At 53.4% G+C, this 26,057-nt stretch overlaps 5 protein-coding genes across 5 annotated transcripts; 3 read left to right on the top strand and 2 right to left on the bottom strand.

Moving 5' to 3' along the window:
* The first annotated feature begins 5,119 nt into the window (after nucleotides 1-5,119).
* GGS23DRAFT_571698 (uncharacterized protein) lies at nucleotides 5,120-5,927 on the top strand. The gene has a single exon (XM_051516591.1). The coding sequence runs from the start codon at nucleotides 5,301-5,303 to the stop codon at nucleotides 5,889-5,891; it is 591 nt and encodes a 196-aa protein (XP_051371011.1). The 5' UTR covers nucleotides 5,120-5,300; the 3' UTR covers nucleotides 5,892-5,927.
* An 829-nt stretch (nucleotides 5,928-6,756) lies between these two features.
* Nucleotides 6,757-9,412, bottom strand: GGS23DRAFT_571695 (eukaryotic translation initiation factor 3 subunit). Its single transcript, XM_051516590.1, has 3 exons — nucleotides 8,904-9,412; nucleotides 7,700-8,740; nucleotides 6,757-7,569 (listed from the first exon to the last, which is right to left on the bottom strand). Exons 1-3 carry the CDS (start codon nucleotides 9,213-9,215, stop codon nucleotides 7,486-7,488), a joined length of 1,437 nt encoding a protein of 478 aa, XP_051371010.1. The 5' UTR covers nucleotides 9,216-9,412; the 3' UTR covers nucleotides 6,757-7,485.
* Nucleotides 9,413-9,594: 182 nt separating this feature from the next.
* GGS23DRAFT_571694 (P-loop containing nucleoside triphosphate hydrolase protein) lies at nucleotides 9,595-13,383 on the top strand. The gene is made up of 4 exons (XM_051516589.1): nucleotides 9,595-9,966; nucleotides 10,053-10,993; nucleotides 11,049-12,874; nucleotides 12,980-13,383. Exons 1-4 carry the CDS (start codon nucleotides 9,904-9,906, stop codon nucleotides 13,366-13,368), a joined length of 3,219 nt encoding a protein of 1,072 aa, XP_051371009.1. The 5' UTR covers nucleotides 9,595-9,903; the 3' UTR covers nucleotides 13,369-13,383.
* A 1,113-nt stretch (nucleotides 13,384-14,496) lies between these two features.
* Nucleotides 14,497-16,533, bottom strand: GGS23DRAFT_91701 (kinase-like protein). Its single transcript, XM_051521394.1, has 4 exons — nucleotides 16,477-16,533; nucleotides 15,598-16,323; nucleotides 14,884-15,545; nucleotides 14,497-14,809 (listed from the first exon to the last, which is right to left on the bottom strand). The coding sequence occupies exons 2-4, from the start codon at nucleotides 16,258-16,260 to the stop codon at nucleotides 14,668-14,670; spliced, it is 1,467 nt and encodes a 488-aa protein (XP_051371008.1). The 5' UTR covers nucleotides 16,261-16,323; nucleotides 16,477-16,533; the 3' UTR covers nucleotides 14,497-14,667.
* Nucleotides 16,534-20,172: 3,639 nt separating this feature from the next.
* On the top strand, nucleotides 20,173-22,382 carry GGS23DRAFT_91617 (DEAD-domain-containing protein). The gene is made up of 2 exons (XM_051521393.1): nucleotides 20,173-20,932; nucleotides 21,003-22,382. Exons 1-2 carry the CDS (start codon nucleotides 20,446-20,448, stop codon nucleotides 22,172-22,174), a joined length of 1,659 nt encoding a protein of 552 aa, XP_051371007.1. The 5' UTR covers nucleotides 20,173-20,445; the 3' UTR covers nucleotides 22,175-22,382.
* Nucleotides 22,383-26,057: the final 3,675 nt, after the last annotated feature.

Genomic DNA, 26,057 nt, shown 5'->3' with positions numbered 1-26,057 from the left:
AGGGCCGAAGCCTATAAAGCAACATACCTGGTTAGGTTATGCCTTATTAAGTAAGTTAAGAAATAAAACTTAATTTATTCTTTTAATTAGATAGATTCTACCTAAGTTATAGTTAAGTATATAAATATATTATTAATTTTTCATTAGTATATATTTATTTTATATTAGTAACTACTTAGTATATTAAATATTTATTTATTAATAAATAAGTAACTATTAATAATACTAATAGATATATATATATATATAATAGTAAATAAAAATTTAATACTAATATATTTTCTTTTATTTTCAGATAATATAAACTTAATATGTTAATAGTATATACTGATTATTTTTATCTTTATCTATATATGTAACTTGGCACCTACCTAATGTACTGAAGCAGTCTAATGAAATTAATGCATACCTCTTTAAGTACCCGATGTACGTGTAAGACGGGCAGCGATAGGAGGTGTCGATATGTAAAGCAAGATGGTGCCTGCAATTTATGCAGGCCAAGTAAGAGGCGCCTGCTCATGCTGCCCTCCCTTATATTTCTATGTGTATCCAGCCTTTCCACTCTGTTGAAATTTCCTATCCCATCTTCTCATCCAACACTGTCTTCGTTCGTTCCCACCGTCTTCCTCTTCCCTGGCCTCACCCGACAATTGCATGCCTTTTCTATCTGACGGCAGACACCTTGATACGACGCCAGGTCTCCGTAATCGTCCGATCCGCAACCGCTTGTTGAAGATTTCCCGTACTTGGAGATATAAGACTCGCACACCTGCCTAAGATAGGCACCTCTTGCGTAGCACGCGGCCTGCGTAGCCTATCTTGATTGCAATTAATTTTGTGCCTGCTCCCGAGTGAAGATCCAATTCTAGCTCAGGCTGTATCCTCAGCCTGAGAACGATTGCAACTCGGCTTCTAACTCGTCCTCCATAATATCACCTGCCTACGTGTCATAATGGCTTCAGCTTCGATTACGATTTCGATATCGGCTATCGACTGTAGAGGTCGCACAGATCATTGTACCTATATCGAGGTGATAGGGACTAATCTTCCGTCCACAGCATCTGCATTCGGGGAGCCAACCGCATTCCCAGACCAGCGGGTTAAAGCCAAGAACGAACATCCACCCCTCATCACCTTGTCCTTCTCACTAATCCCGCCACTTCCCTTGCTCTTGACTACATCCAGAGGGTACCTTCAAAGCCTATTGTGTATGTCTAGATTGTAAAAATAAAAATGAAAATCATTCAGCACGCCATCAAGCCTTCACCCGCCACCAACGTGACTTACACATGGCCGCGCACCTCTTCACTCCATCTCACTTGGTATCCATGCTTAAATGACAGCTACATATCCTAATGTTGGCCAAGCTGCGTCTGCAGAGCCTTCATTCTCATTCCAGCCGAGGACCTAAACTGTAGGAAGTGCCCCCATGTTGAGTAAGAACGTTACATGGCTCCAGGCCATAACTGAGACTGCGGAGATGAAAATGAAGATTTGGACGCGAGGGACGAGGTAGAAAGGAGCGACAAAAAATATATCTTGTCCCTGACAAACTTAGCGCACACATGCAGGCACACAGCATACAAATCACGGCCAAGATATCAGAGTTAGGGTTACTTCTCTTTCTAACGTTTAATATCTGTTGTGATGATACATTTGTGTGACTGCTATAAGCAAGAAACAATAACAACCAGAACGTACGAAGATGGGCACATAGGACGGTTGACATTCCCTGTCTATCTACGTATATGGAAAGCGACTAGCGTACAACACTCTCCATATTCTCTCCCACCGAAACAGGGAGCATGGATATGTGCATACACAGTGTGTTTCCCCAAGAACGGTCCTGGGTTTTAAGTGTCCTCTGACACAGCTCCGCCTCTAAACCCCGACGTACGAGTCCCAGCCCAGGAGGAGCTAGCGGGTCGAGCCGTATCTAGCCAACCACCTGCTGCTATTGAAAGCTGAGAAGGCATCTCTAATATAGTAAACTGTAGGCCACATTTCCCCAGCTACTCCTGGTGGTATGGATATGACGGATCTTGTCGCATCGGCACTGCTCCCTGCCGAGACAAGAGGGAGGACCCTTACGGATTCCATCTTTTCCAGACTACATATAGAGGTCAAGGACTTCATGAAGGGCACCTAGATAGACACGCAACCGGTGTACAGTTTGCGCAACGTCAACGATACATACCCACCTAGGTAGTTATAGGCTGCAGATTCCCCCTTGGGGCAGGGGCGGCATAGAAACAACAATGTCGTTTTTCACATGCTAGGAATACCACGAAACAGAGAACCCTAGAATGGCACGAGATAAAATGGTAAATTCGCAGACTTGACAGAACTTGAGATAACGCCACAAAAAAGTACCCATGTCTCATATGGGCGGTCGCTTGCCGACCACGAGCAATGCATGAAATCTTGGCTTTCTGGAGCCTCGCCGAATACATCGCAAGCTCATGACCTCGTGGCTCTCGTACAGGCCATAGTTTCGTTTAACTATTTATTCACTCCAGTCCAAACCGCGCCTAAAGTGCAACTATGCTCTAAACAAAACTCCTACCGCACATAATAACCAAGCTAACTGGTTCCAAGGTGTGACTCGTCAGAATCAAATATGTACACCTAGAGCTAGGCGACTGACGGAATCTGCGCCCGCAGGTTAGTCTCCTGTCGCAGAAGCAGGAGGGTGAAAAAAGCTGCTCACCTTGACAAGCCCACCACTCGTTTCTCAGTCTCCTTGACCGCCTTTCAACTACTCTCTCAATGATAAGTTACTTCGGCATGATTCGGTGCCGTGAGCCGATTTGGCTGTGATGCTGTCACTGGCAGCCTACCGGCCTTGGAATTTGTCAGGCATGCCTAGCAAGCGAGGAACTGGACAAGCGCCACTTCAGAAATCGGCCATGCTCACTACCACAACCTAGGCCAGCTTTCTTTTTTTCCTCCTTTCTACTCCCCTCTACGTGGGTTTTTGTTCCCAGGAAGGCCCAACCATCGTGGGTCCTGCTGTCGACACATACGCCTACGTTAATAGGTCCAAGGTCTTCTCGGCCCTGATAGCCTGAATGGTGTCTAGCCTGTTGCGAATTTTCAAGGCCGACTAGGCCAGTCACGGCCATTGCTACTCCCACACGTAAAGATTACACATGTATGGATGTTCAGCTAACGCGTATAGCGGCCTAATTGCTGGTGTGCTACTACGTTCCCAAGCATCTCCTCCGCTTCGTCACAGGCTAAGCCCCCTGGCCCCCTCACTTGGCATGATGAGATGAACGATCAAGGTACCTAGGTATGAAGTAGGTGCTCGTCTGGCTCGGGCGGAAGAGGAGTTCCAGGAGACACAGGTTTACCTAGGTAGGTTACCTACCTTAGGTACGGGAGTGTTGCTCTACCATAGGTAGGTAGGTACATTATCTAAGGTACCTGCCTACACGCGGCAAGGTATACCTAACACGCGACGTAAGTCAATATAGGTATACCCAGGGCCGACAAGCAACGGGTGTCGCCTATCCGCCCTGTTTCCGTACGGATTGCATCTATTGTTGAGCCAGTTATTGCTTGGGTAAGCCCATAGGGGGTAGTAGATATGAAGTCGCATCCGGCACGCCTTAACCGACCAGGTTCGAACACATGATCGACTTAGGGTTGAAGACTCGGTAGGGTGATGGCAGGATGATGACACGGTATGGTGGATTAGATGGTAGGTATCGCTAGGACATTACGATATATCACATCCCCGAGCGTCACCCCATCATCCATGCCTCCGTAACCAACACGTACCATACATATACACGTGAGTAATCGCCTCGTGTAAGTAACGATAATACCACAAGCGTATATGTAGCACCAACTACCATAACACCTTACTCCTCACCACAAACATCGATATCGCCGTTACCATCACCATCATCCATCGGCAAGGTGGCGCAAAGTGGGTGCATAGGGTAAACAATCGCAGCCCCGGTCTGCCCGCGCGCACGCATTTAACTCGGGGGAGCCAAGGGAGAGATATAAAGAGAATGCCTCTAGGTAAGAAGCTATATGGCATGAAGAGGGGGCGGGGGAAAGCCGAAAGGGAGCGAAAAAATAAAGGAAATAAGCCCGAGAGATCATTATTCGAGTTTACGAGTTTGAATGCCAGCAGGCACAATGACACGCGGCAGCCATTCTTCTTGCTCGACTCCTCGACAAACTACATATAGATATAGCGTCCCATTATAGCGCCTATAGACTCCTACCGGGTCTCGCGACAGCAAAAATCTTGCTGCTACTGCTCCGACGCTTACCTAGGCGTATAACAAGATGGGAATGGATGCACATGGAACACACTTCTCCCTCGTCTCGGGGAGTAACGCGACAACGAATAGGCCCGAAAGACAGCGCTCTTTGCTTTCTTTTTCTTTTCTTTTCTTTTCGAGATGAGCATAGCAAAGCTGTAAGCCGGCGTCGTTGCGCTTCCTGAGCGCCTCGACCCATCTGCACGGCGAACCGCGCGCCGTCCCAGTTCCTCTCGATGCCTCGCCGCCGCGCCAGCATCCACCAGACACCTGCCTACATGTTTGCGTGCTTACATGCCTACATGCGTATATCCAAACGCTGCGCAGGGGATACCTATCCCTACATACATACGTGCATACACACATGCATACCTCATACGCACATTAGGTACTTAGGTAGGTAGATACCTACCTGTATGCTTGGATAACAAGACGGGACGAGACCGAGGGTCGCATGAGGTTGGCCCTGGCTTTCAGCAGGCAGGTATTACTTGCACACGGGCATGGCTTTTTTACTCGCACCGGCGGCTCGCAGACGCAGAAAACCCCATTGCATGCTACCCCGTACAGTATACACGCCCACATGTTCGGGGAGCCAAGTCAAGACCATCCACACCCACTCTCCCTTCTGTATCACACGTCTCCGTCCATGCCTCCGTACCTCGCTACCCAATTCCCTTGGCATCCTTAAAAGCCCTTCCTTCTCGTTCACGAACCCACCCACAACACACTCACATACATACACACATGCATACATACACATACACAGGAGGCCTCCCTAACCCGGTCCCCTCTGATGCTCCTCTCGTCACGCTCCTCCGCCTCCTCCTTCTCCTCCTCCTTCATCCCCCCCCCCCCCACTAGACACAACGCCCCTCCCAGCAGGGTCTATTCCCCCTCCCTCCGCTAATTCGCTTGGTCGTAACCAGGTAGTATGCTAGCCCGCCCATCTGCCTCCTTACATGCTTACATGCCCACCTACATATCCAGCCGTTCAATCAGCCCCGCCTGCCCGCCATGCGTACACACCACCGCCGTCCTAGTCCTAGCCCATGTTGTCGCCTGACGACGTCGCCGTCCCAGGCCGCCCCACTGCACCTAACCACCACCCCGCTGCCCGAGGGCCCCGCACCGCCCGCGCGCTCTCCCCCGCGTCTCGCTTGCGTAGTCCGTAGTCCGTCTGCTTACACGCCTACGTATATACACCTACATTTTTACCTTACCGGGTCCGCGTTTCCCGCAGCCGCTCCCGTCGTCTCCCCCCCCCCAATCTCCCCTTCCTCGCCGTCTCTCGGTATATGCATAGTAGTGCTACTGCGGGATGAGGTAAGGGTGCCAGGGGGTAGGTGGGAGGAGAGCGAGAAAAGGAGGGCCAAGCAAGGAGGAGGAGGGGGGGACCTAGTGGGCTGCCAGCAGTGGCGACGGCACCCAGCAACAACGGCAGCAGAAGCAACAGCAGTCCTTGGCGTCGACTCTACGAGGTGTCAGCCTCCACTCCGCGTCGTAGGTATGTGTGTAGGTAGGGAGACAACGAGGTCGGTCGGCTGGGGCCTGCTTCGTCTTGGCCACAGGGATCTGCCCATGCCTACCACCTACGTAGGTATGTAAGTGAGCTGTCGAAGACTGTGTTTATGTGCGAACGGGCAAGTGTTACCTAGATGGTGTATAAGTGTGGGTGTCGACCGAGGTATGGACGTGCCGTCTGTCTACCTTCTGGTCTGTCTACCTACGCATATGCATAGGTACCTACCTTCATACATACCCATGTTATGCATGCCCAGATAAGCCAATATTCACCTGAATCCAGTTGATATAAATAAGCCGTCAATTAGCAGTTAGCTCCTAGTTATCACCTCAATAGATCAGGCACAGGCTCAGCATCCTAAAGATTCGCATACTAGTTGATTACTCAGTATCGTGGATCACGGGAAGCGAGCCAGCCAAAACGCACACTCTACACCTACGAGTCAACTATAGGCAGTACTTGCATATCTTGGCGTAAATACACACACATCCCATACGACAAAGCCATGTTGGCAGCCACATAGGTACGTACGCCTGTACCTCTCCTTGCTCTCCTCCGGTGTGCCCCTCCACCCTCGTCCTCGCCCTCGCGAGATCTTACCTACCTCGACATAGGGATGTATCGAGAGCTGCGTGTGTGTCGCATAACGCGGCGTGTGCTGTGCCGGTTACCCCGAGTAGGGAGGGAGCTTCGGTATACCCCCAGAATCGCCCGGCGCCTCTTCTGCAGAGAGATGGAGATTTCGATGAGGAGATGTGAGTAAATACGTACTTACGCTAGGCATGATATGGCTGCCTAGCGGCAGCTCGGTGCCGTCGAGGATCACATCTGCACTACCTACCTAACCTGCTACATCTACATACGTAGGTGGAGGTCCTGCGGTATGGTATGTAATTGCTAGAGACAGTCGTACATCTCCACACAGGCACGATGCAGATCGTCTAGACGTCAGGTAGGACTTTAGTGTGTGCATCTATTTGCTAGTAACGCGTGTTCATACATACTACACGTAGGCGCCGTACTTAGGTAGATGAATAGCCCTTCTTGTGGACCTACATACACCCTCACTCCCTTCCATAGGCTAGGTTTGCAGGCTGGCTTCGCCATATAGGTAGGTAGGTCGGCGACGCCGTCCGTACGCAGGTCGTTGCTCGACTGACCGACTACCCACACCTCCGCGCCCTTGGCCTCCGTGGCGTATACAGCCACGTTCTATCCCACCTCTTCCCTTCTACTCCGCTCTTCTAAGGTTGGTTTTCTCTCTCACCGGCTCGATCGGAAAGCCTGGCAAGTGGGTGGGTAGATCGGTAGTTGGATATATAGACCGATGAATTAGGTCCAGCTGGTCGAATAGTTGGTCGTATAGTCTACTGGTATCCTCTCCTTTGCTGACCTGCCCCTCCCTGCTTGTGTTTCCTACTCTGCCGTCGCGGTGAGTAGCACACAGACGTACCCATACACACATGCACACGTAATTCCATGACGCCTATGCAATGCAAACGTAGGGACAAACCGGGTGAGAAGGACCCCGTAGTTCTGCTCGCCAATGTCCCTTTGCCCCTGTTTTCCGGCCCTGCCGAAGGGACAGGATTCCTTCCTTTACGTTCTCTGGGTGCCCCCATAGGCAAGATAACGTCTTCGTCACCGCTCGGTATGACGGAGTGATGTAAGACTACCTTAGTTGTATGTCCGCGACAGGTTGCGGAGATACCAGTCTACCAGCTTACGTCCGACCTTGGCTTCCGAGATGTGAATCAAATCCTGCACGTCTCCGTCAGCGCTGTCCTACACGAGAAAAGCTTGAATTGTAACCAAGAATAAATCAACTTTCGGGGAGAGATAGACAGAAGAAAAGATGGCAGAAGCACGGAGGCGGGTGGTAGATACGTACCCCTTGCAATGCGTAATCCAGATCGCTGACGTTAACCCACTCCCCTTCCAGTAGAGCATGATCAGTCCACCGCAGCTGCTTGGTGCGCTGCTTGTTGACGAGTAGCCAGGAACGCAGCTCCTCAGGCTGTACCTCGAGGAAACCGGCAAGTTTCTTGAGGTCCATGGTCGTGTAGAGACGCAAGTAAGACTTCACAGTGGGGTTCCACATGTTCGTCTTAACCTCGTCCATGAAGATGGATAGATGATGGTCGATTGGATCAACGTTGGCCTCGGGGTTGTCGAAGTCGGGGGGGACGGGCGAGATGAACTTGGGGCAGGCCGCCTTGAACAGCTCCTCAAAGATGGGCAACGACTCCGGGCCGCCGCGCTGCAGTTTGAGGAGTTGGTCTCCGTACTTCTCCCTCAAGGCAGTGTGGATAGTGTCGTCGAGGCGAGTTGGCTGGAAGGCGACACAGATGGCAATTAGGGCGTACATCTGGTCGTTCTTCTTGGTGATGGAATCGTATTGAGCATTCTTCTGGAAGTTCTTGGTACGTGATACGTAGACGAGGATGTGGCTGAACATGCGGATAGCGTCGGCGTATCGGTGCATCATCATGTAGGAAAAGCCTACGTAGTAGTAGGTAGTGAAGTGTGCAGCCATAACACGCGCAAACATGGCCTTCTTGTTCAGCTCAATGTCATCAAGGGTTTTGAGGGCTAGGCTGAAGTCGCCGAGGAGACAGTGGACGCGCAGCAACCCGATAATTGAGAAGTAACCAAGCATCCTATACAGGGTTTTAGAGCCATACTCGCCAGCGACGGCGGCAGGATCCTCGTTGCGCTTCATGGCAGCGAGTTGCTCGATTATCTGCGATCGCTGGATGAGCGAGTACAGGACATTGAGGACACTGTAGCAACCCCAAGTATTGGGATTCTCGCGCAGGATCTGGCGCTCCTCCTCGTTATCTCTCGCTTGCCTAGCGATCCGTAGGCGGTAGGAGGAGAAGGAGTTGAACTGGTAGATGAACTCGTCAATGACGTCCCAGGCCCAGTAGTGCTATATTACTTGATCTGATTAGCGCGACCGAAAATGACAGATTCGCCTGACCATGGATGCACATCAACGGTAAGTAAATATATACCTATCCGTTTGCATGATCTCTCTCTCTCTCTCTCTCTCTCTCTTATATTACATATGTGCAGAAGGAGGTGCTACTAACGGATGGTGGTTCTAGGTCGACGGGCCCATCGGAGTTGAGGATGAAGTGGAACAGGTTGCAGTAGGAATCGTAGCTCTGGAACTTGACCTCGAGGGGCGCGGAGAAGTCCAGAGGTTGAGCGGCGGCAACGAGCCGCGACTGGATGTCGTCGGTCTGCTGGGCCATAGTCAGGGAGTTGGCGTGGTCGAGATCCTCCATGCCGTCCTCGTACTGGACCTGCTCACGGTAGTCGGCGACGAGGGCCTCCTCTTCGACATCGCTGTCGTCCTCCATCGAGCGCACAGGCGCGGCGTTACTGCGTAGTCCGCTCATGGTGGCGGTATGGCCTGGGAGCGACGTTGCAAGAGGGTTGTGCCGTTCCTTAAGGAAAAAGGTCCTATCGCCGTGGTCTTTGACGATGTAGTCTTTGAGGGGCCGCCCGATTTAAATTTTGTTCGGCCCTCGCGAAAGGGTCCCGACCTACCGGACGGCAAAAATGAAGTCCCGAAGTTTTAGCGAATTAGGGCTTTCTTCTTTTTTTCCGTAGCTTTTCTTCTTCTTTTCCCTCTGTATTCCTTCCTCTGCGCATTTTCTTTAATGCGAGGCTGCACATTCCCCCACCTTCCCAATACGTAAGTACCTAGGTACGTACGGTATATATAATCCTGCGACCCGATGCCTAATTTCTTTGCCCCACCATCAAAGAGAGGTAGGCAGGTAATCACGTAGTTAGGTAGGTATATGAGTAAGGCGACGGAAACGCAGATCTATTCAGCCGTCCATGCGTCACCGACAGCAAGTGCGGGTATGAATACACGGCCATATGCATGTCTCCTCTCTTACTTGCATATCCTCTGTAGTCACTCGCCGGTTTCTGACTAAAACAAGTCTATCTCGACTCCATAGAAATACCAAGTCATAAAGACCCTTCGTTTTGGCCGCTTATATTTGTTCATTCCCAACACTATTCAGGTCAAATCAATACTCTGGAGTCGGGATACAACACGCAAAATCCTTCACGATGCCGGTTGTTGCCCCGGACAAGCTGGCTGCTCTGCAGCAGCACGCAGACGACATAAGAAACGTAACTTACCCTCGCCTCCTCCTCTTCCTCTCCTCAACTTTCATATTGGTAGATGGCATTCCCTCAAGACTAAACCCTTGCCCTAGATATGCATCTTAGCCCATGTCGACCACGGAAAGACCTCGTTAACTGACGGCCTTCTTGCCACAAATGGCATCATCTCGCCAAAGCTGGCTGGCAAGATCCGCTATCTCGACTCCCGGCCCGATGAGCAGATCAGGGGCATCACTATGGAGTCCTCTGCTATCTCCTTGTACTTCTCCATGCTTCGAAGGACTGCTCCGGATGCTGAACCGACGCCTAAAGAGTACCTTGTCAACTTAATAGACTCGCCTGGCCACATTGATTTTAGTAGCGAGGTATCTACCGCCTCGAGGCTATGCGATGGTGCCCTCGTACTCGTTGACGCTGTCGAGGGTGTCTGTAGCCAAACTGTTACCGTCCTCCGCCAGACGTGGACGGAAAAGCTGAAGCCCCTTCTCGTCATCAACAAAATGGACCGTCTGGTTACCGAGTTGAAAATGACACCGGGGGAGGCATATATCCACTTGAGCAAGCTCCTAGAACAAGTAAATGCTGTTCTAGGAAGCTTCTTTCAAGGTGAGCGCATGGAAGAGGACCTAAACTGGCGGGAGCGGATGGACGAACGGGTAGCTGCCGCAGCAGCTAAAGAGACGAAGCTCGGAGAGATCGAAAGCGACGCTGGAGATTTACAATTCGAAGAACGAGACGATGAGGAGCTATATTTCGCCCCTGAGAAGAACAATGTCATATTTGGTAGCGCCATCGATGGATGGGCCTTCACAGTTCGGCAATTCGCAAGCCTTTACGAGAAGAAGCTCGGTATCAAGCGTAATTTAATGGAAAGAGTCTTATGGGGAGATTTCTACTTGGATCCAAAAACGAAGAAAGTTCTAGGCCGGAAGCATCTCAAGGGTCGTAACTTGAAACCCATGTTTGTCCAGCTTGTTCTCGAACCCATCTGGACGGTATACCAAGCAACTGCAGGAGGCGACAATGGAAGGGGGTATGCTGCTTCTCCCATCATCCGATCATATCCTTCGTAGCTAACTATCATATAGGGACCCAACGTTATTAGAGAAGATCACGAAGTCGTTAAGCATCACTATACCTCCTCATATAACCAGGTCTAAAGATTCTCGATTGCTGCTTACAACGGTATTTTCATCGTGGTTACCTCTCTCGACGGCTTTGCTAGTCTCCGTCGTCGAGTCTTTACCCTCACCGAAGGCCGCCCAAGCCGAAAGACTACCGCAGATGCTAGAAGACTCGCCTGGTTCGGCCCATATCGACGATTTAGTTAAAGACGCCATGGTGAACTTCAAAACCTCAAACTCAGACCCCATTGTCGCGTATATAAGCAAGGTGGTGTCTATACCAGAAAGCGAGCTGCCGGAGAATAAGCGGCGAGCTGGTCAGCTCACTGCCGAAGAAGCCAGAGAGTTGGCCAGGAAAAAAAGGGCGGAATTCGCGCGTGCACGAGCTGCGGAAGGGAACAATGAGGTAGATGATCTCACTACAGCACTTGGTAATGGCACGCTAGAGGATATCGTGCCCCAGCCAGAAGAGGATAGCATCGACCCAGAGCATCTGATAGGATTCGCGCGTATGTACTCTGGCAATCTCTCCGTTGGCGATGAGCTCTACGTCCTACCACCAAAGTTCTCTCCCGCAATCCCCCACGCCGCTCCCGAGCCACACAAAATAACTGTTACGGCCCTGTATATGCTGATGGGGCGCAACTTGGAGCCGCTGACTTCCGTCCCCGCCGGTGTTGTCTTCGGAATCGGTGGCCTTGATGGCCACATTCTTAAGTCGGGAACACTATGTAGTCAGCTTGAAGGTTCTGTCAACCTAGCAGGCGTAAGAATGACGGATAAACCTATAGTGCGTGTGGCTCTCGAACCGGTGAACCCGGCCGACCTAGACAGGATGATCGAGGGTCTCCGCCTACTTGTGCGAAGCGATCCCTGTGCCGAATATGAGCAGTTTGCAACCGGGGAGCACGTATTGCTCACCGCTGGCGAGCTGCATCTCGAGCGGTGCCTAACCGATCTCAAGGAGAGGTTTGCGAGGTGCGATATTCAGGCGGGTGCGCCCATCGTGCCATACAGAGAGACGATCGTACGGGCGGACGAGATGCGACCCCCGGCCAACAAAGACCTCGGGAGAGGAGTGATGGTCGGTGTGACAAACTCGAGACAAGTTAGCATTACGGTCCGAGTACGGCCACTGCCCACGAACGTCACCGAGTTTCTAAACAAGCACCCTGGAGCAATCAAACGCCTGTACTTGGAGCGGAACGCACCTGACGTGGCCGAAGAAGGAAACGGAGACGACGCAGGAGGACAACAAAACATAGAAGAAGACGAGGATACGCCGCAAGGCACATCCATATCCTTGGAGGAGCTGAAGAAACAGCTCCAGACCAACCTGGAGAGCGGCAAGGGGCGCGAGGGCTGGGGAGGCATCATCGACAAGGTAGCGGCCTTCGGGCCGCGGCGAAACGGTCCGAACCTGCTGATTGACGCGACCAAGGAGGGCTATTTCCCGAAAGTCTTTGCTCCGGAGGCGAGAAACGCGGATGGCAGCAAACCGAAGCCAGACGAGGCACTGCAGGCCTCGCACCTGTGCGATAAGATCACGCACGCCTTCCAGCTGGCGATGAATCAGGGGCCGCTGTGCAATGAGCCTGTGCAGGGCGTTGCCGTGATCGTCGAGGACTTAACGGTCACGTCCCCGGAAGAGGAGACATCAGCTCGCGATAGCCTCGGCAGGCTGACAGGTGAGGTCATCAAGACAGTGCAACAAGCTATACGGCACGGGTTTTTGGACTGGTCACCGCGCTTGATGTTCGCGATGTACTCGTGCGAAATACAAGCAAGCAGTACGTTTTTTTTGGGGGGGCCCTCCCCACTTCCCTTCCTTTCCTTTGCGCTGTCCGGCCTACCACCGTCGTCTTTGTTTCCGACTAAAGGCTAACGCAACGCAGCTGAGGTGCTAGGGCGCGTGTACGAGGTACTGACGCGGCGGCGCGGCCGGGTGCTGTCCGAGCAGATGCAGGAGGGGACACCGTTCTTCACGGTGCGGGCGGCGGTACCGGTGGCGGAGTCGTTCGGGTTCGCGGACGAGATGCGGAAGCGAACGTCGGGGGCGGCACAACCACAGTTGCGGTTCGCCGGGTTCGATGCGGGGCCCGTCGACGAGGACCCCTTCTGGACACCCTTCACCGAAGAGGACCTCGAGGATCTTGGCGAGCTCGCCGACCGCGAGAACGTCGCCAAGAGGTACATGGACGCCGTGCGGCGCCGCAAGGGCCTGCTCGTTGAGGGCAGGGGCGAGAGGGTCGCCGCCGAGAAGCAGAAGACGCTGAAGAGATAGAGAAGGAGGACGGGGGTTGGGGGGGGGGGGGGGGGGGCATAGTGGAGAATAGGAGGCTTTTGGTCATGCGATGGGAGAGAGACGACGGACGGCCGGCCGGCCGAAACACTGTCAGTAGTAGGACCGCTTAGTCCTGAAGAATGAATACATCATGTAGTCGATGACGGTTGAGTAGGGGCAACCGTGGTGGTGCATAGGCCGAAGTGCAGCGCAATGAAAAAAGTCGTGCAGACATCAAGACTATGACCTATCCTCCCCTGTGCGTATGAGCGTGATAATACGTGCATACTACTACCCTTCCTTCGCTCTAAGGGTGAGGAGCGCCCACGAGATACGTCGACCGGTTTCCCAACGCCTACCAGCCTGATCCCGTCCTTTATACTAGGGTCGCGCAGCTTATCATTCCCCAACCAAAAAGGGCACGTATCTGGTTACCAAAGTTCGTTCCATTCATTGGTGAGTAGGCTTGGACAGGCGGACACCCAGCAGGAGGCGGTGACGCGCGCGACAGAGACAGACAGATAGGACATAGGCATCCTTACGGTGCATTACCCCCCCCCCCTCCCCGTCGCGGTCTCCCGCTTTTCATAACTGGCTATATTTTGGCTATACCGTTAACCTCACCTCCCCCCCCGTCTCGACTGTGCTATTCCTTCCTCAGCCCTCCTGTCCGTCCATCCCTGTTCCCATGCCGTCCCGTACCGTCCTAATTGAACCCCTTTCCTTTCCCCTTAACCCAAGTGCGTATGCGGTGGCAGCGTCTGGTAGTGTAGGTGATATGTGTCTGCATACATATACACTTCTCCGGCTTTGGTCTCCGTCCTACCCCCTGGACCTATACGTCCCAACTGTCACTAGGTATCTTGAGTATTAATATTCGTGTTGAGTATCTATTCGGATCGTCTCACCTCGTCTCAGCTATCCGTACCTCTCCCTCTTGTCTCCTCGAGGATATAACCCGTAGAGAGAAGTAGGACGGTTTAAGGGGAAGGGGGAGGTGTGGTTGAGAGTGAGAGTGCGCCGGAAAGGGTGGATATCCGTCCCTTTGTATCTAGCAAATTGAGTGTTTTTTTTTCTTTCCCTTCACGTTGGGTCGGAAAATGAAATTCTGCCCGTATGTAGATTCGACGATCTAGGTATAAAATTTTGTCTCCTCTCGTTCGCTTATCCGCCTCTGGGGTCGACGTGAGCAAGAGGAGGGGGTATCGTAGGCAGGCCGTACGCAACCTGGTGTCTAGCTATTCGTGTTGGGCTTTGGGGAAGGGGGCGTGCCTAGGCCCTGGGAGGTCCCTTCGATGTTCATTTCGTCTCCTTCTCGTCCCAGCCCCACACCTGGGAAAGATACCTTTCCATGTTAACTCGCTTCGTTCTCATCTCCATCATCCACGGGTGTTCGAGCATCCTCCACGGACTAGCCCGTCGGCTCGGCTCTTTTTCGAGACTGTGAAGGATGTTTCGTTAGCTACTCCGCGACGCACTCCTACTCAACAGCACAACGGGTACGTATTTACTTACCAGCACTCGATGAAATACTTGAAGCTATCGCTCCAGTAGATGTTAGCGTCCGGCTCGTCCTTGAGCTTGGGAATTGGCTGCCGGACGATGTACGTTAACAGGTCGATCAGCCCCGCCTTGGGTTGCATCTCAGTGCCGTCAGCCGGGAAGGGAAATCGGTGCTGCGCCACCTCGAGGAGGGTCACTCCGGATGACCAAACGTCCGAGGTAATGGTGTAACTCTGACCGGTAATGCGCTCAGGTGCCATGTAGTAGCTCGTCCCGATGAACGTGTTGGCTTCGCCTTTAGTTCCGAAATCGCCAGACACACCAAAGTCGCACAGCTTGACTTCGCCGTTACGACAAAGTAAGATGTTCGACGGCTTGATGTCTCGATGAATGATCTTCTTGCTGTGGAGGTACGTCAAACCTCGTAGGACGCCTTCGGCGATCTTGCCGAGGACCTTCTCGCCTGTCCGACCGCCGAGCCGCTTGACCTCCTTGTAGATGCTGTCGAGGGATCCGCCTTCGCAGAATTCCATGGCGATGGAAATGGTGGCCGTGGCGGGGTCGCCGAAGACTCCGTAATATCGACAGATGTGTTCTGACGCGCACTCCTTATTAAAGTTGATCTCACGAAAAATCTGTTTCTTGACATCCGGGTCCGGGTTTGTCGTGATGACCTAAGATGCGTTAATACTATTCACAGCCGTCTCTCGCCAGCGTTGTACATACCTTGAGAGCGAATACTGTCTTCCCCCCTTTGAGCTGGCAGCGGGTGACAGCGCCTCCGGCGCCTTCGCCTAAACTGCCCAGCTCGGTGATTCTGTTTTCCGCGCTCGCAATTCGCCACCCGTTGTCGTCGAGCTCCTCCACGTCGGCGGACCTTGCTTTCTCTAGGGTGAGCTTATCAAAGCTATCCTCAAGCCCCTGCGTGCTGCCGTCCCGTTCCATGCCGATGCCGCCTTCGCTTCTTTCAGAATAGATGGATCCAACAGCGGATATGGGGTCTGACGTGCCCTGCGGCCGCGAGCCGATGCCGTACTGCGAAGCGAACGAGAGGGCGGAGAACTGGGAACCTGCGGATGTGGGGTTGCTTGCCCTGCCGTCAAGAGGGCCAAAACTGCCGGACCTCGAGTGCGCTGCACTGCTTTCGCTGCCACCGCTCGCTGATTGTCCCGCCTGAATAGATGGTCGAGTTTGTTCGTACGGCGCCACGGTGCTGCCCATCGGAGTGGCAACGTGGACGGTGAGTTGGGGACGCGAGGGCGCCGCGGCAGCACCCACCGGCTTCACATTAGGAGACGGAGGAATAGCTAGGCCCAATCTTGGTGTGCGTCCGGCGCTTGGCCTGCCACCAGCGAGCGCGGGTCGGAGAGGAGCGGGAGAGGGCGACATGATGGGGATGGGTGTCGAAGTTTGTTGCGGAGGTGTGCCAACGACTGCGATCGCGGTTGAGGCCTTCATAATCAACAAGCGTTAGCATCTAAAACACAGAGAGGGGGAGCTCGTCGCTCACAGCCCGGGCACAGGTATATGGAGAGCAGCGCGGTGAAGGCAGCGAGAGGGAAAAGAGGCCGTGATCAAGACACCTAGGAGGAAACGTTGAATTACCTACATTTTGGGTCCCAAGCTCCGGGGCCTGCACGGTGTTCTCGTACTCGGGCATTGGTGATATCGACTTTTCAACGCCCAAGGGTTGCGCAGCAAACCTATGGATGCGTATGGGTGTGTGCGTGCGTGCGAGAGAGGGTGAGGGAGTAGGCGAGTGGGAGAGATTGGAGTACGATAGATGTACTGTGTGGATGCGTGGATATGCGTCCGTGTCAACGAGTTGGCGTGGTGTGCCGAGGAGTCGGTCGGATTAGCTCAACGTCTGGGAATAAAAGGGCCGAAGCCAGCGATGTGTAGCAGTCGGCCGAGACTCGTCCAAGTACGTCTTGGGAGGTAACACGGCACCGCAGGCAATATATCCAACTGGCTTACACGCCTGTGTCTATTGGCGGTGCCGGATCTGGTGCGTGAGGAGGAGGAGGGGAAAGTAGCGAAGGAGGTTTGACGCTGCTTGGTTATCGTCTCGTATCAACTGAAAGCGAATGAGGCTCAAATCAACAACCAGAGGCAGTACAAGCTGAACGGAACTGTCCCTCCCAAACAAACGATTGAAAAAGCACACGGAACCAAACAAATATCCAAGCGCTGGGAGGGGAGGGGGGGAGGCAAGCAGGTGATATGGTGTGGAGGACGAAAGGTGGAAGGGAGAACAGAATAAAAAGAAGACGAGATAACCGGTGGAGGGGGAGAGCAGTGGTTATTTCTCCCTTCTCTTTTTTTTCGGGGCTGGTGCCGCGGGTGGTTAAAAAGCCCCTGCCAATCTCGAGTCTGAGCGCAGAGAAGTTGATTAGAGAGAAACCGGGCAGACGAGCTAAAACTCTGAACTTGGACTTGTTTTGTTGTGGATTATGCAGTAGTGTTGGTGTTAGTTGTTGGTGCTGGTGTTGATGATAACAGCGGCAAAGGCGAGAAGCAAAGGTGTAAGGTCAGTAGCAGCGGCAAGTTAACGATGATGTCGGGTGGTAGCGGTAGCGGTGCCCTGTAAACTGCTGCACCTGTAAAAGACGGAAGAGACGGACCAGACGACAATGCCCCTTGCAGGGATCCTGATACGGGGCTCTCCCGCACCAGTAAGGTCACTGTTCGTTCTCCTTCCCCCCAATGCCAAAAACCGCGGAGATTGGGCGACAAGCAATGCTGGACGGGACCAGCAATCAAGGAGCGACCGGTAGAGAGGGAAAGAGGAGAGATTGATGTGTGAAGGCTTGATTGGGCTGTTCCCAGTCAAGCGGATAGCTTCAAGTAGAGGAAGGCCTTCTCTACGTTGGCTAATAGCGCCGGCCTGTTCCTAGGTATATGCGTGTGTAGGGGGTTGCTTAGCTTGCGTGTATACGTAAGTAGAGGCCGTATAAAGAGGCCAGTTGAGTCTTAATGCCGGGCCAAGTTGTGTCTCTCCGAGACATTGGTCGACTCGGAGGTACTAAGGAAGACAACAAAGACAACCCAAGCTCGAGATTGAAAAGACCGGCCCGAGCCTAGGCACGAGCGATGCCAGCAGACAACTATCTAAAGCGTCAGGTGGCTGTTGGTCCGTCGACGTTGCGTTGTTTCGGGTCAGATACGGTTCAACCGTCTGGCGGTTAGCTACAGGATTGGGAATCACAAAGGCGGGATTGGGAGAGGAGTCGGGTGTTAACTCGACGGAAGGGCGAGGCGTGCGCGGAGACGATAAATGAGGGAGGGGGGGGCATTTGTACGCAGAGATTTATGTGCTGTTACACGTGCCTTCTATCGCCCTCTGCGAGCGTGAGAGAGAGAGCGAGAGAGCAGCCGCCTACACAGAGACTGATCCCCACCATCCCCATTCTCAAATGTGATAGCTCTCGAGACCAAGAGGGATCGTCCGCCATCCCACCCACACCAATGAATATGTAGGCACATGCTCTGCACGCAGGTGTTCTACGGAGTACCAAAAGAGATGGTGAGAGAACGAGAGCTGTTGCGCACACAAGGGCCCAAGCTGGAGTATACATGTTAGGTACATACCTCATGCATAGGTACCTACCTACCTACCTCCTACACAATAGCTGGTCCCAGGGAATCCAGTGGTGGAACATCGACGCCTCCAACAAGACCCTTGGCCACTTGGCCCCATCCCACCTGTGTCGACCCCTTGGCCCCCAAGCCCACCACTCGCAGCCCATGTCCGGCATCATCACAAGAGAGGCGCTACCGGGCTCTCATTACAGGGACGGTCAGCGAGATTGACACGGTAGGCCGGGGCTGACATACTACATAACGTCGTATGTCGGTGCCGTAGTGTCTTGGGCGTCAGACCGAGTGAGATGGAGAGACGTTCTCTCACCCGTCGGCGAAGGCGAGATTACGTCTCAATTCTTCAGACAACCGATGCCCGCCAGAGGGATAGCGTGCTTACGACAATATATGTTAAGCACCTGCATCGTCGTAGGTAGCCAAGTTAACCCGCACAGGGTAGGACGGTATGCCCATATAGATACCGTATGAAACCCCCTACCCCAAATCTGTGGCACTGCGACCGCCGGCAAGGCGTGCAGCGTGGGCGGGCGCGGTGGTTTTGGGGTCCGGGTCCAGCCCAGTCCAGCCATGTATCCATATGGAGCAAGGACAAGTTCGGACCCCAAAAGGCTCTTGACGGCGACACGAGGCTGTACCAGATTGGACCGGTGGTCATTCGAAATTTTGGATCTTGGGGTCGAAAGGATCAGTGGTGCCCGATCACGATATCCTGCCTCCTCCTCTATGCTATATCAAGCAACGACAGGCCGAACCATCATGGTTCGACGGGACGAGGGAGGGAGGCGTCCGTACGTGTAACGTAGGTGAGTGGCCGGTGACCTCACCGTGCGGTTTCCAACCGCTCACTCTGTCGTCGGCTCAGGGAATTGGGCAGAGAGAGAGAGAGAGACTGAGGGCGTTTTTTCTTTTCAGCTAGAGGGGTCCCCATAGGCCAGGGGGAGGCGGGAGGGAGGGGCCTATGAAACTTGCGTGTACTTAATAACCCCACTGCACATCTCGGTGCCGTGACCTGCCCTGCCGATTCCGAGAGCTGCGTGAAGTTGAAACATTCGAAACGGGTCGTCCGCATGATACAGCACACAGAAGAGTCTACATCTGATGTCGATCCTGTGAACTGCAGGGGAGGGGTGCAGTGCATCCATTCATCCATCCCATCCCTACGTGCTATGGATGGCGACGAAGACGAACGTGGGCAGGTATGGAGGTAGAGTCGGGTGCAGGTGGCAGAAGCAGAACGACCAGTACTCCATGGAGGTTAGGTACCTAAGGTACCTACCTATGTACATGCCCAGACCTCCCTTCTAGGGACGTCTTAGGTACCTACAGGTACCTAGCAATACCTTTAGGTGCCGGACCTCCTAAGGTACGCCAGCACCTGCCCGTTCATAGGGACAGTTCGAGGAGGTAGGTACATAAAGGCACCTACACCTAAGGTCGGAGGCAAGGATGTACCTGTGCCCGAGTGATGGGTGAGAGGATACCTTGCCCACCGAGCTCAACGCATGGCATACCGAGCGTACCTGCCTCGCGGCAAGGAGGGGCTCGGATGATACATACCTCACCTATCATAAGTACGTGTATGTGACATATGGAAGCCTGTGCGCAGAGATTGTCGGGATTAGGGCGATCGATTGCATGAGCAGCCGCGCGTTTACACGCTAGGGCGGCCTCGACGAGTAGGTACTTTACGGGGATGAAGCATCTCATTAGTCCACACTTCGCTTTTCCCCAATATAGTCTCCACATTTTAGAACCCCTGCCGATTCCCGCAAGCCTATCGGCTTCGACCTTTTCTTGCCTGTCTTTTTTTTTATTCTTCCAGATTTTCAACTCGTCCTATTTTTGCTTCACAATGAGAATACCGGCGCTTAGCGAGAGTCTCCTTTATGCGCCACTCTCCCTCTTGGACCGGGCATAACCACATAAATCCCTTGCAGCCGGACGCGCTTTGGTTTTCTGTTGAAACCGACGATGGCAACGTCCGTGGACGGGAACGTGGAAGTGGCAGACGTAGCCGCTGAATTCGGGTCTGGGTCGGACGACGAGCTGTTGAACTCGTCGCCGTCGCGACGATCTAAGACCGATGGGCACGAGTCAGGCTCTGGGTCAGACTCCGACTCGCTCGATAGCGTAGCTTCTCGGAAGAAACGTAAGCTATCTACGTCTGTAGATCCGAACCCTAGTGCTGCTGCTGTTCTCGGCGCCTCGTCCTCCCTCAATGTACCCTCTAGGATCAAGCGCAAGACTGCCGGCGCGGTGAAACCCGCTGCCAAGCCGGGTTCATCATCTACTGCGGTCCCTGTAAACGCTCCCGTTGCTGCCCCGGTGGACCACCATACTTCCTTCGAATCCTTGAAGTTGAAGCCGTGGCTCGTCCAGTCGCTCTCCAACATGGCGATCAAGCGCCCAACTGGCATCCAGAAAGCCTGTATCCCGGAGATCCTCAAGGGCCGAGACTGTAAGTCTTCCTTTGCCGGTTCGAATCTAAGTATATGAGTATAGTAGCCCCTGCTGATCACACCATAAAGGCATCGGAACCAGCAAGACAGGCTCGGGAAAGACGGTTGCTTTTGCTGCTCCCATACTTCAGAGATGGGCCGAAGACCCGAGTTCTATCTACGCCGTCGTTTTGACGGCGACTCGCGAGCTAGCCCTGCAGATATACGAGCAGCTCAAAGCAATATCTTCACCCCAGTCTCTCAAGATAGTCTTGGTCACTGGCGGGTCCGACATGCGCCCGCAGGCTATCGCGCTCGCCCAGAGGCCGCACGTGGTGATCGCTACCCCGGGCCGGTTGGCAGATCACATTCGCTCTTCCGGCGAGGATACCATTTGCGGTCTACGACGGGTCAAATTCGTCGTCCTAGATGAAGCGGACCGATTGCTGGCTGCAGGTGGCCCTGGTAGCATGCTGCCGGACATTGAAGAATGCTTGGCTGTTCTCCCGCCCTCAAATCAGAGACAGACGCTCCTATTTACTGCCACCATTACCCCCGAGGTGCGTGCTCTCAAAGACATGCCGCCAAAGCCCGGAAAGGATGCGGCCTTCGTCTGCGAGGTCGACACGCAGACATTTGCTATCCCAACAACCCTGCGCCAGACGTACATCCAAGTCAACGTGACGCACAAGGAATACTACCTCCATGCTTTCCTCCTAACGGAGGCCAACGTGGAGAAATCGCTCATCATATTCTGCAACAGGACCTCGACCGCCGAGTTCCTCCACCACCTGCTGCGGCTCCTCGAGCACCGCGTCACATCTCTGCACTCCCGACTACCGCAGCGGCAGCGCGTAGACAACCTGGGACGCTTCCGGGCCTCAGCGGCTAGGATCCTCGTTGCGACAGATGTCGCATCACGAGGTCTCGACATCCCCGAGGTCAGTCTCGTGGTGAACTACGACGTGCCGCAGGATCCGGACGACTACATCCACCGGGTGGGACGTACTGCTCGTGCGGGTCGGAAGGGTGACGCCGTCACGTTCGTCGGGCAACGGGACGTTGAACGCATCCACGCGATCGAGTCCCGCGTGGGCCGGGAGCTAGAGAAATGGGAGGAGGAAGGCGTCAACCTGGAGAGTCGATTCATCCGTGATCATATGAAGACGATCGGGGAGAAGAAGAGGGAGGCTTTGCTGAACATTGAGGAGCATCGGGAGGTAGGTGGGAAGAAGAAGCGGAAAAAGCTCCGACTCGAGTAGGGTCCGGGGCAATCGTCTTTGGTGTGACCAGCAGTAACTCTCTACACATACGTACACGTACAAATACAGTATAACCGGGTCAGGAGGGAAAAGATGTGCGAACTATAACAACATAATAAAATCCCGTTATTACACGATAGTATGCGCTTAAGTCACCCGATTTATCAAGCTTTATTCGAACAGCGATGTGGCTATCCTCAGCGCCTAATTACCTAGCTGATTATCTACTAAACGACTCTATGTCGCGTATGTTCCCGGGATCGAATGAGAGACTTCATACAGGTATATATTGTCTTCAATGAACAGTCTTAATACTGTCTAGGAACGTTGTGTTCAACGATGAAGTACCATGCGGAAATTAGCCAGCTCGAACCCATCTCAGCTACGGATAGCCTCCAGAAACAGCCACGGGCCCTGCACTATCCTGTAGGCCGTAGGTATCGTGACCGCAGCTCTCACCTCGTACCTATAGTTATATATATATATATATATTCGCCCAGGCAACGGCTCGCCGTACCTCATACCCTGCTACATACACCAACAAACCTATGTCTCTTTTGATTTCGCTAACTAGAACTTCTAACTAGTAAACAAATTGGCATTCTCGACCCGTGTTGCGCCTTATAACACGTCAAGCGCGAAACTTGGACATCAATGTGTCATCAGTCTCGGATCGGGAAGTAAACAAATGCCTACGCCTTGCTGCACTACCCCGAATGTCATACACACCTCCCAAATCCTTACAAGCACGGGGTGGACGAGTCCCCTTTCATCCTCCTCCTGCTATGCAAAATAGGGGTTAGCTTTCCACACGGACATGGTAGAAGGAGCACAAGACCCGGAGACTTGGGACGATTCTTGAGCGTCTGGGCTAGCTGGAGGCTCGAGACGAGGCCGGGTTGGCCTAATTTTGCCATGTGGCTGGGTTCTAACAGGGACCACGCTCCTTCGTCGGCTACCTCGACGTAATACAGACTATCCTCCGTACATGGGCTGCCACTTAGCAATATGCTAGATCCGTGTGTGTGCCCCGTATGCAAAGCAGCCCCAGCTCGCGCCAGCCCTGTTCCTCCGTTTTCACAAGCCTATCTCTACTGTTAATGCTCCTACTACCACCCCCCGCGCCGACTTCAATCTCCCGGGGGAGGGCCGGGGGGAACAAGCTCGCCGGCTAATAGAATATGGCAAAGCATGGGCTTGTCGTAAAGCCGTGTCCGTGCTTCTTCTGGGTGCCCCTTGGATTTGCGTATCTGGGAGGGGGGAAGTCGACCATCAGCTACTCCTATCCGGGGTTGAGGGAGCTCCCAACCGGTGAGAAACGGTCGTTGGAGCCCTGCCGATCTGGTACCCCGTAAATAATATCTCCCCTTCCTCATAGGCTCACCTGTATATGCCAGCTCCTGCGCCCTCCGCCGGGACCGTGGAAGGGAGGAGGATACGAGGGCGAATAGGATACCGACGGCGTACCATGAAACGCCGCTCCAATACTTTCGAACATGACGACGACCCGACCCGACCCGACCCGGCTAGTCTCGTCCCCAGCCGTCGTCGTTTGCCCGTTTCAGGTATTGCAGATTACGTGAGCGGGTCAGATCGGCATCTCCGATAACCCAAGGGCTCGGGACCGGCCCCCCTAAGCTCCTCCCTCTCCCCGAGCTTTCTGACTGACTGCCTCTCTGCCTATTCTACTCGGATCTGTGCGTGCTGGGAGTTATTCCTCTGCCTTCCTCTCAACCTCCCTTCTTCACTGTGTCGCCGGTCTCGTTCGAAAACGAGATAGCATTTCTGCGTTCCTAGCGGATACTATTGCCCCCCATCCCTCTCCCTCTGCAACCCGGTAAGTACCAACCTACATGCATTCGTGTAGTTATGAGGTATCTAGGAATGTAGCATCCTGCCTAGTGCCCATGTGTGTGGCGCGTGTCGTGAATGTAGGTATGTCTCACTCAGACGACCTTCCCAATCTGGCACACCCACTCACCTACACACTCACACTATCGCGGTATATTGTACCTATTATATTGGATAGGCAAGGTCGGGAAAAGCCCGCATCGAGGTGACATCTGATCGCCGGCAAGGCGTGAGCCGAGAGACAGCATCCCAGCCCATCCGCACGTGGCTCCTATGCACCGACTCGCCGCCAATGAGAAGCGTGATGGATGAAGAGGAGAAGGGGAAATAATCGAAGAAAAGTCGGTAGGTACCTCTCGTTCGTCCACACGTCCACACGCCAATTTCATCCGACCTGCGTCCATGTAGTATTTGAAACAGCCCACCCACCCATACACACACGCACCCACACACTTGCACACCCATATACATGCATATATACGTACCTACATACATACCACCATACAATCTCCGCTACTCTGACATAAGCCGGCGAGGAGAAGAAGAAATCCCACCAGGGGCGGTAAAGGGGGTTACGACGAGTAGCTAACGAGGTTAGCGAGGCGTCAATATATCCTCCCTCCCCCCTGTCTCTCACCAATCATCTCATCCCGCAGGGTCTTGCCTCCTTTCTTGCGCGGCCAGAGGGTTATCCGAGATGCGTACTCTCCCTGGAAGTATATATATATGTGTGTGTGTGTGTGTGTGTGTGTGTGTGTGTGTGTGTGTGTGTGTGATCGCGATCGATCGTCGTGCTGGTGGCAATAACAACAAACAGCGATAGTAAGTCATAACAATAATAAGCTTATATTGCGTAGCTATGTGTTTCTACCTATATATCTTGCTGATCCGGGAAGGGGACCTCTCTAGCCCCTTCACTCATCCTAGGGGCATGTAGGCCGGCGTATATCCGATGTATACATGAACGAACGAATAGATATGCGCGCACATGGTGGGCATACCTCCCTCCTGTGTAGATCCTGTTTATCTTAGGTGCAAGCGAAAGATGCCTAGGTAACTAGGCAATGGGCCTCAAGGCTAGAGCTGAGCCGCAATACTACGCGCATTTTATCCCACCCATCGGGTTGGAGCCGCAGCGGTCCTGAGACCTCTCCTTCATCCCTCCGTTCTTCAGGCATTCCCTCGCCTCGCGCAGGCGCCAGTCAGCGCCAAATGTCAGCTCCCTGACGCCGCCGCGACGCATCCGCATTGTCTTATCTTACCCTACTCTATGCCGCCTTGCCCTGCCAAGACAATCCCATACCGCCCTCCGCCATGTACCTATAGTGCAACGGGGTTTGGGAGAGGGTGTCGATACATACCTGGGTTGGTACCATACGACTGCATCGCCCTACGAAGAAGGTAGGCAGATACTTACTTCGATATTGACCATCGTCAATCTCTAGCTCACTCTGCGGAGGCAGCCCCGCAAATTAGTCGCTCACCTGCCTTCTCATCTCTATGCCTGTTTCTACGGACGCGATCATAGCATACGTCCGCAGGTAGTACAGCGGGAGATTTGGCAATCTGCCGGCCACGCTGGCCCCGAATACGCTTAGGTGTCCGTCCGGTAGTATGCCGAACTTCTCACCCTCCCCTCCAGACTCGTGCTGTTCCTCAAGAGTCGCTAGGATTCGTTAATCCAGAAACTGAGTCCCGTAGTAGCAATCTATGAGTACGACGCCGAGACACGTAGGTAGCCGTAGAGGTATTTGTAGCGTATACACATACGCAATCCTGACAAAACGAGAGACATAACCACCTGCCTAGTCGGATGCGTTGCATCAATTGTATGTATACGTCTGGCGCGTGGCTTTCGGGCATGTGGGGACAGGGGGACCCCTCGCCCTGCTCCCTGAGCCACGTGTGAAGAGGTTGGGGGCCGCACGGAGGGGTATAGAGGGTGCCAGCGAGAGCGAGCCTCTCCATCCCATGCCGCCTGCGCCGCCCATCTTCTTTCGGCACAAAGCACCGAAGGTGAATGCTGTGCCAT

This window comes from Durotheca rogersii (genome assembly GCF_024521655.1).
Source record: "Durotheca rogersii strain YMJ 92031201 chromosome Unknown GGS23scaffold_13, whole genome shotgun sequence".
Classification (NCBI taxonomy): Eukaryota; Fungi; Ascomycota; class Sordariomycetes; order Xylariales; family Xylariaceae; genus Durotheca; species Durotheca rogersii.
This window is presented reverse-complemented; position numbering and strand designations above follow the sequence as displayed.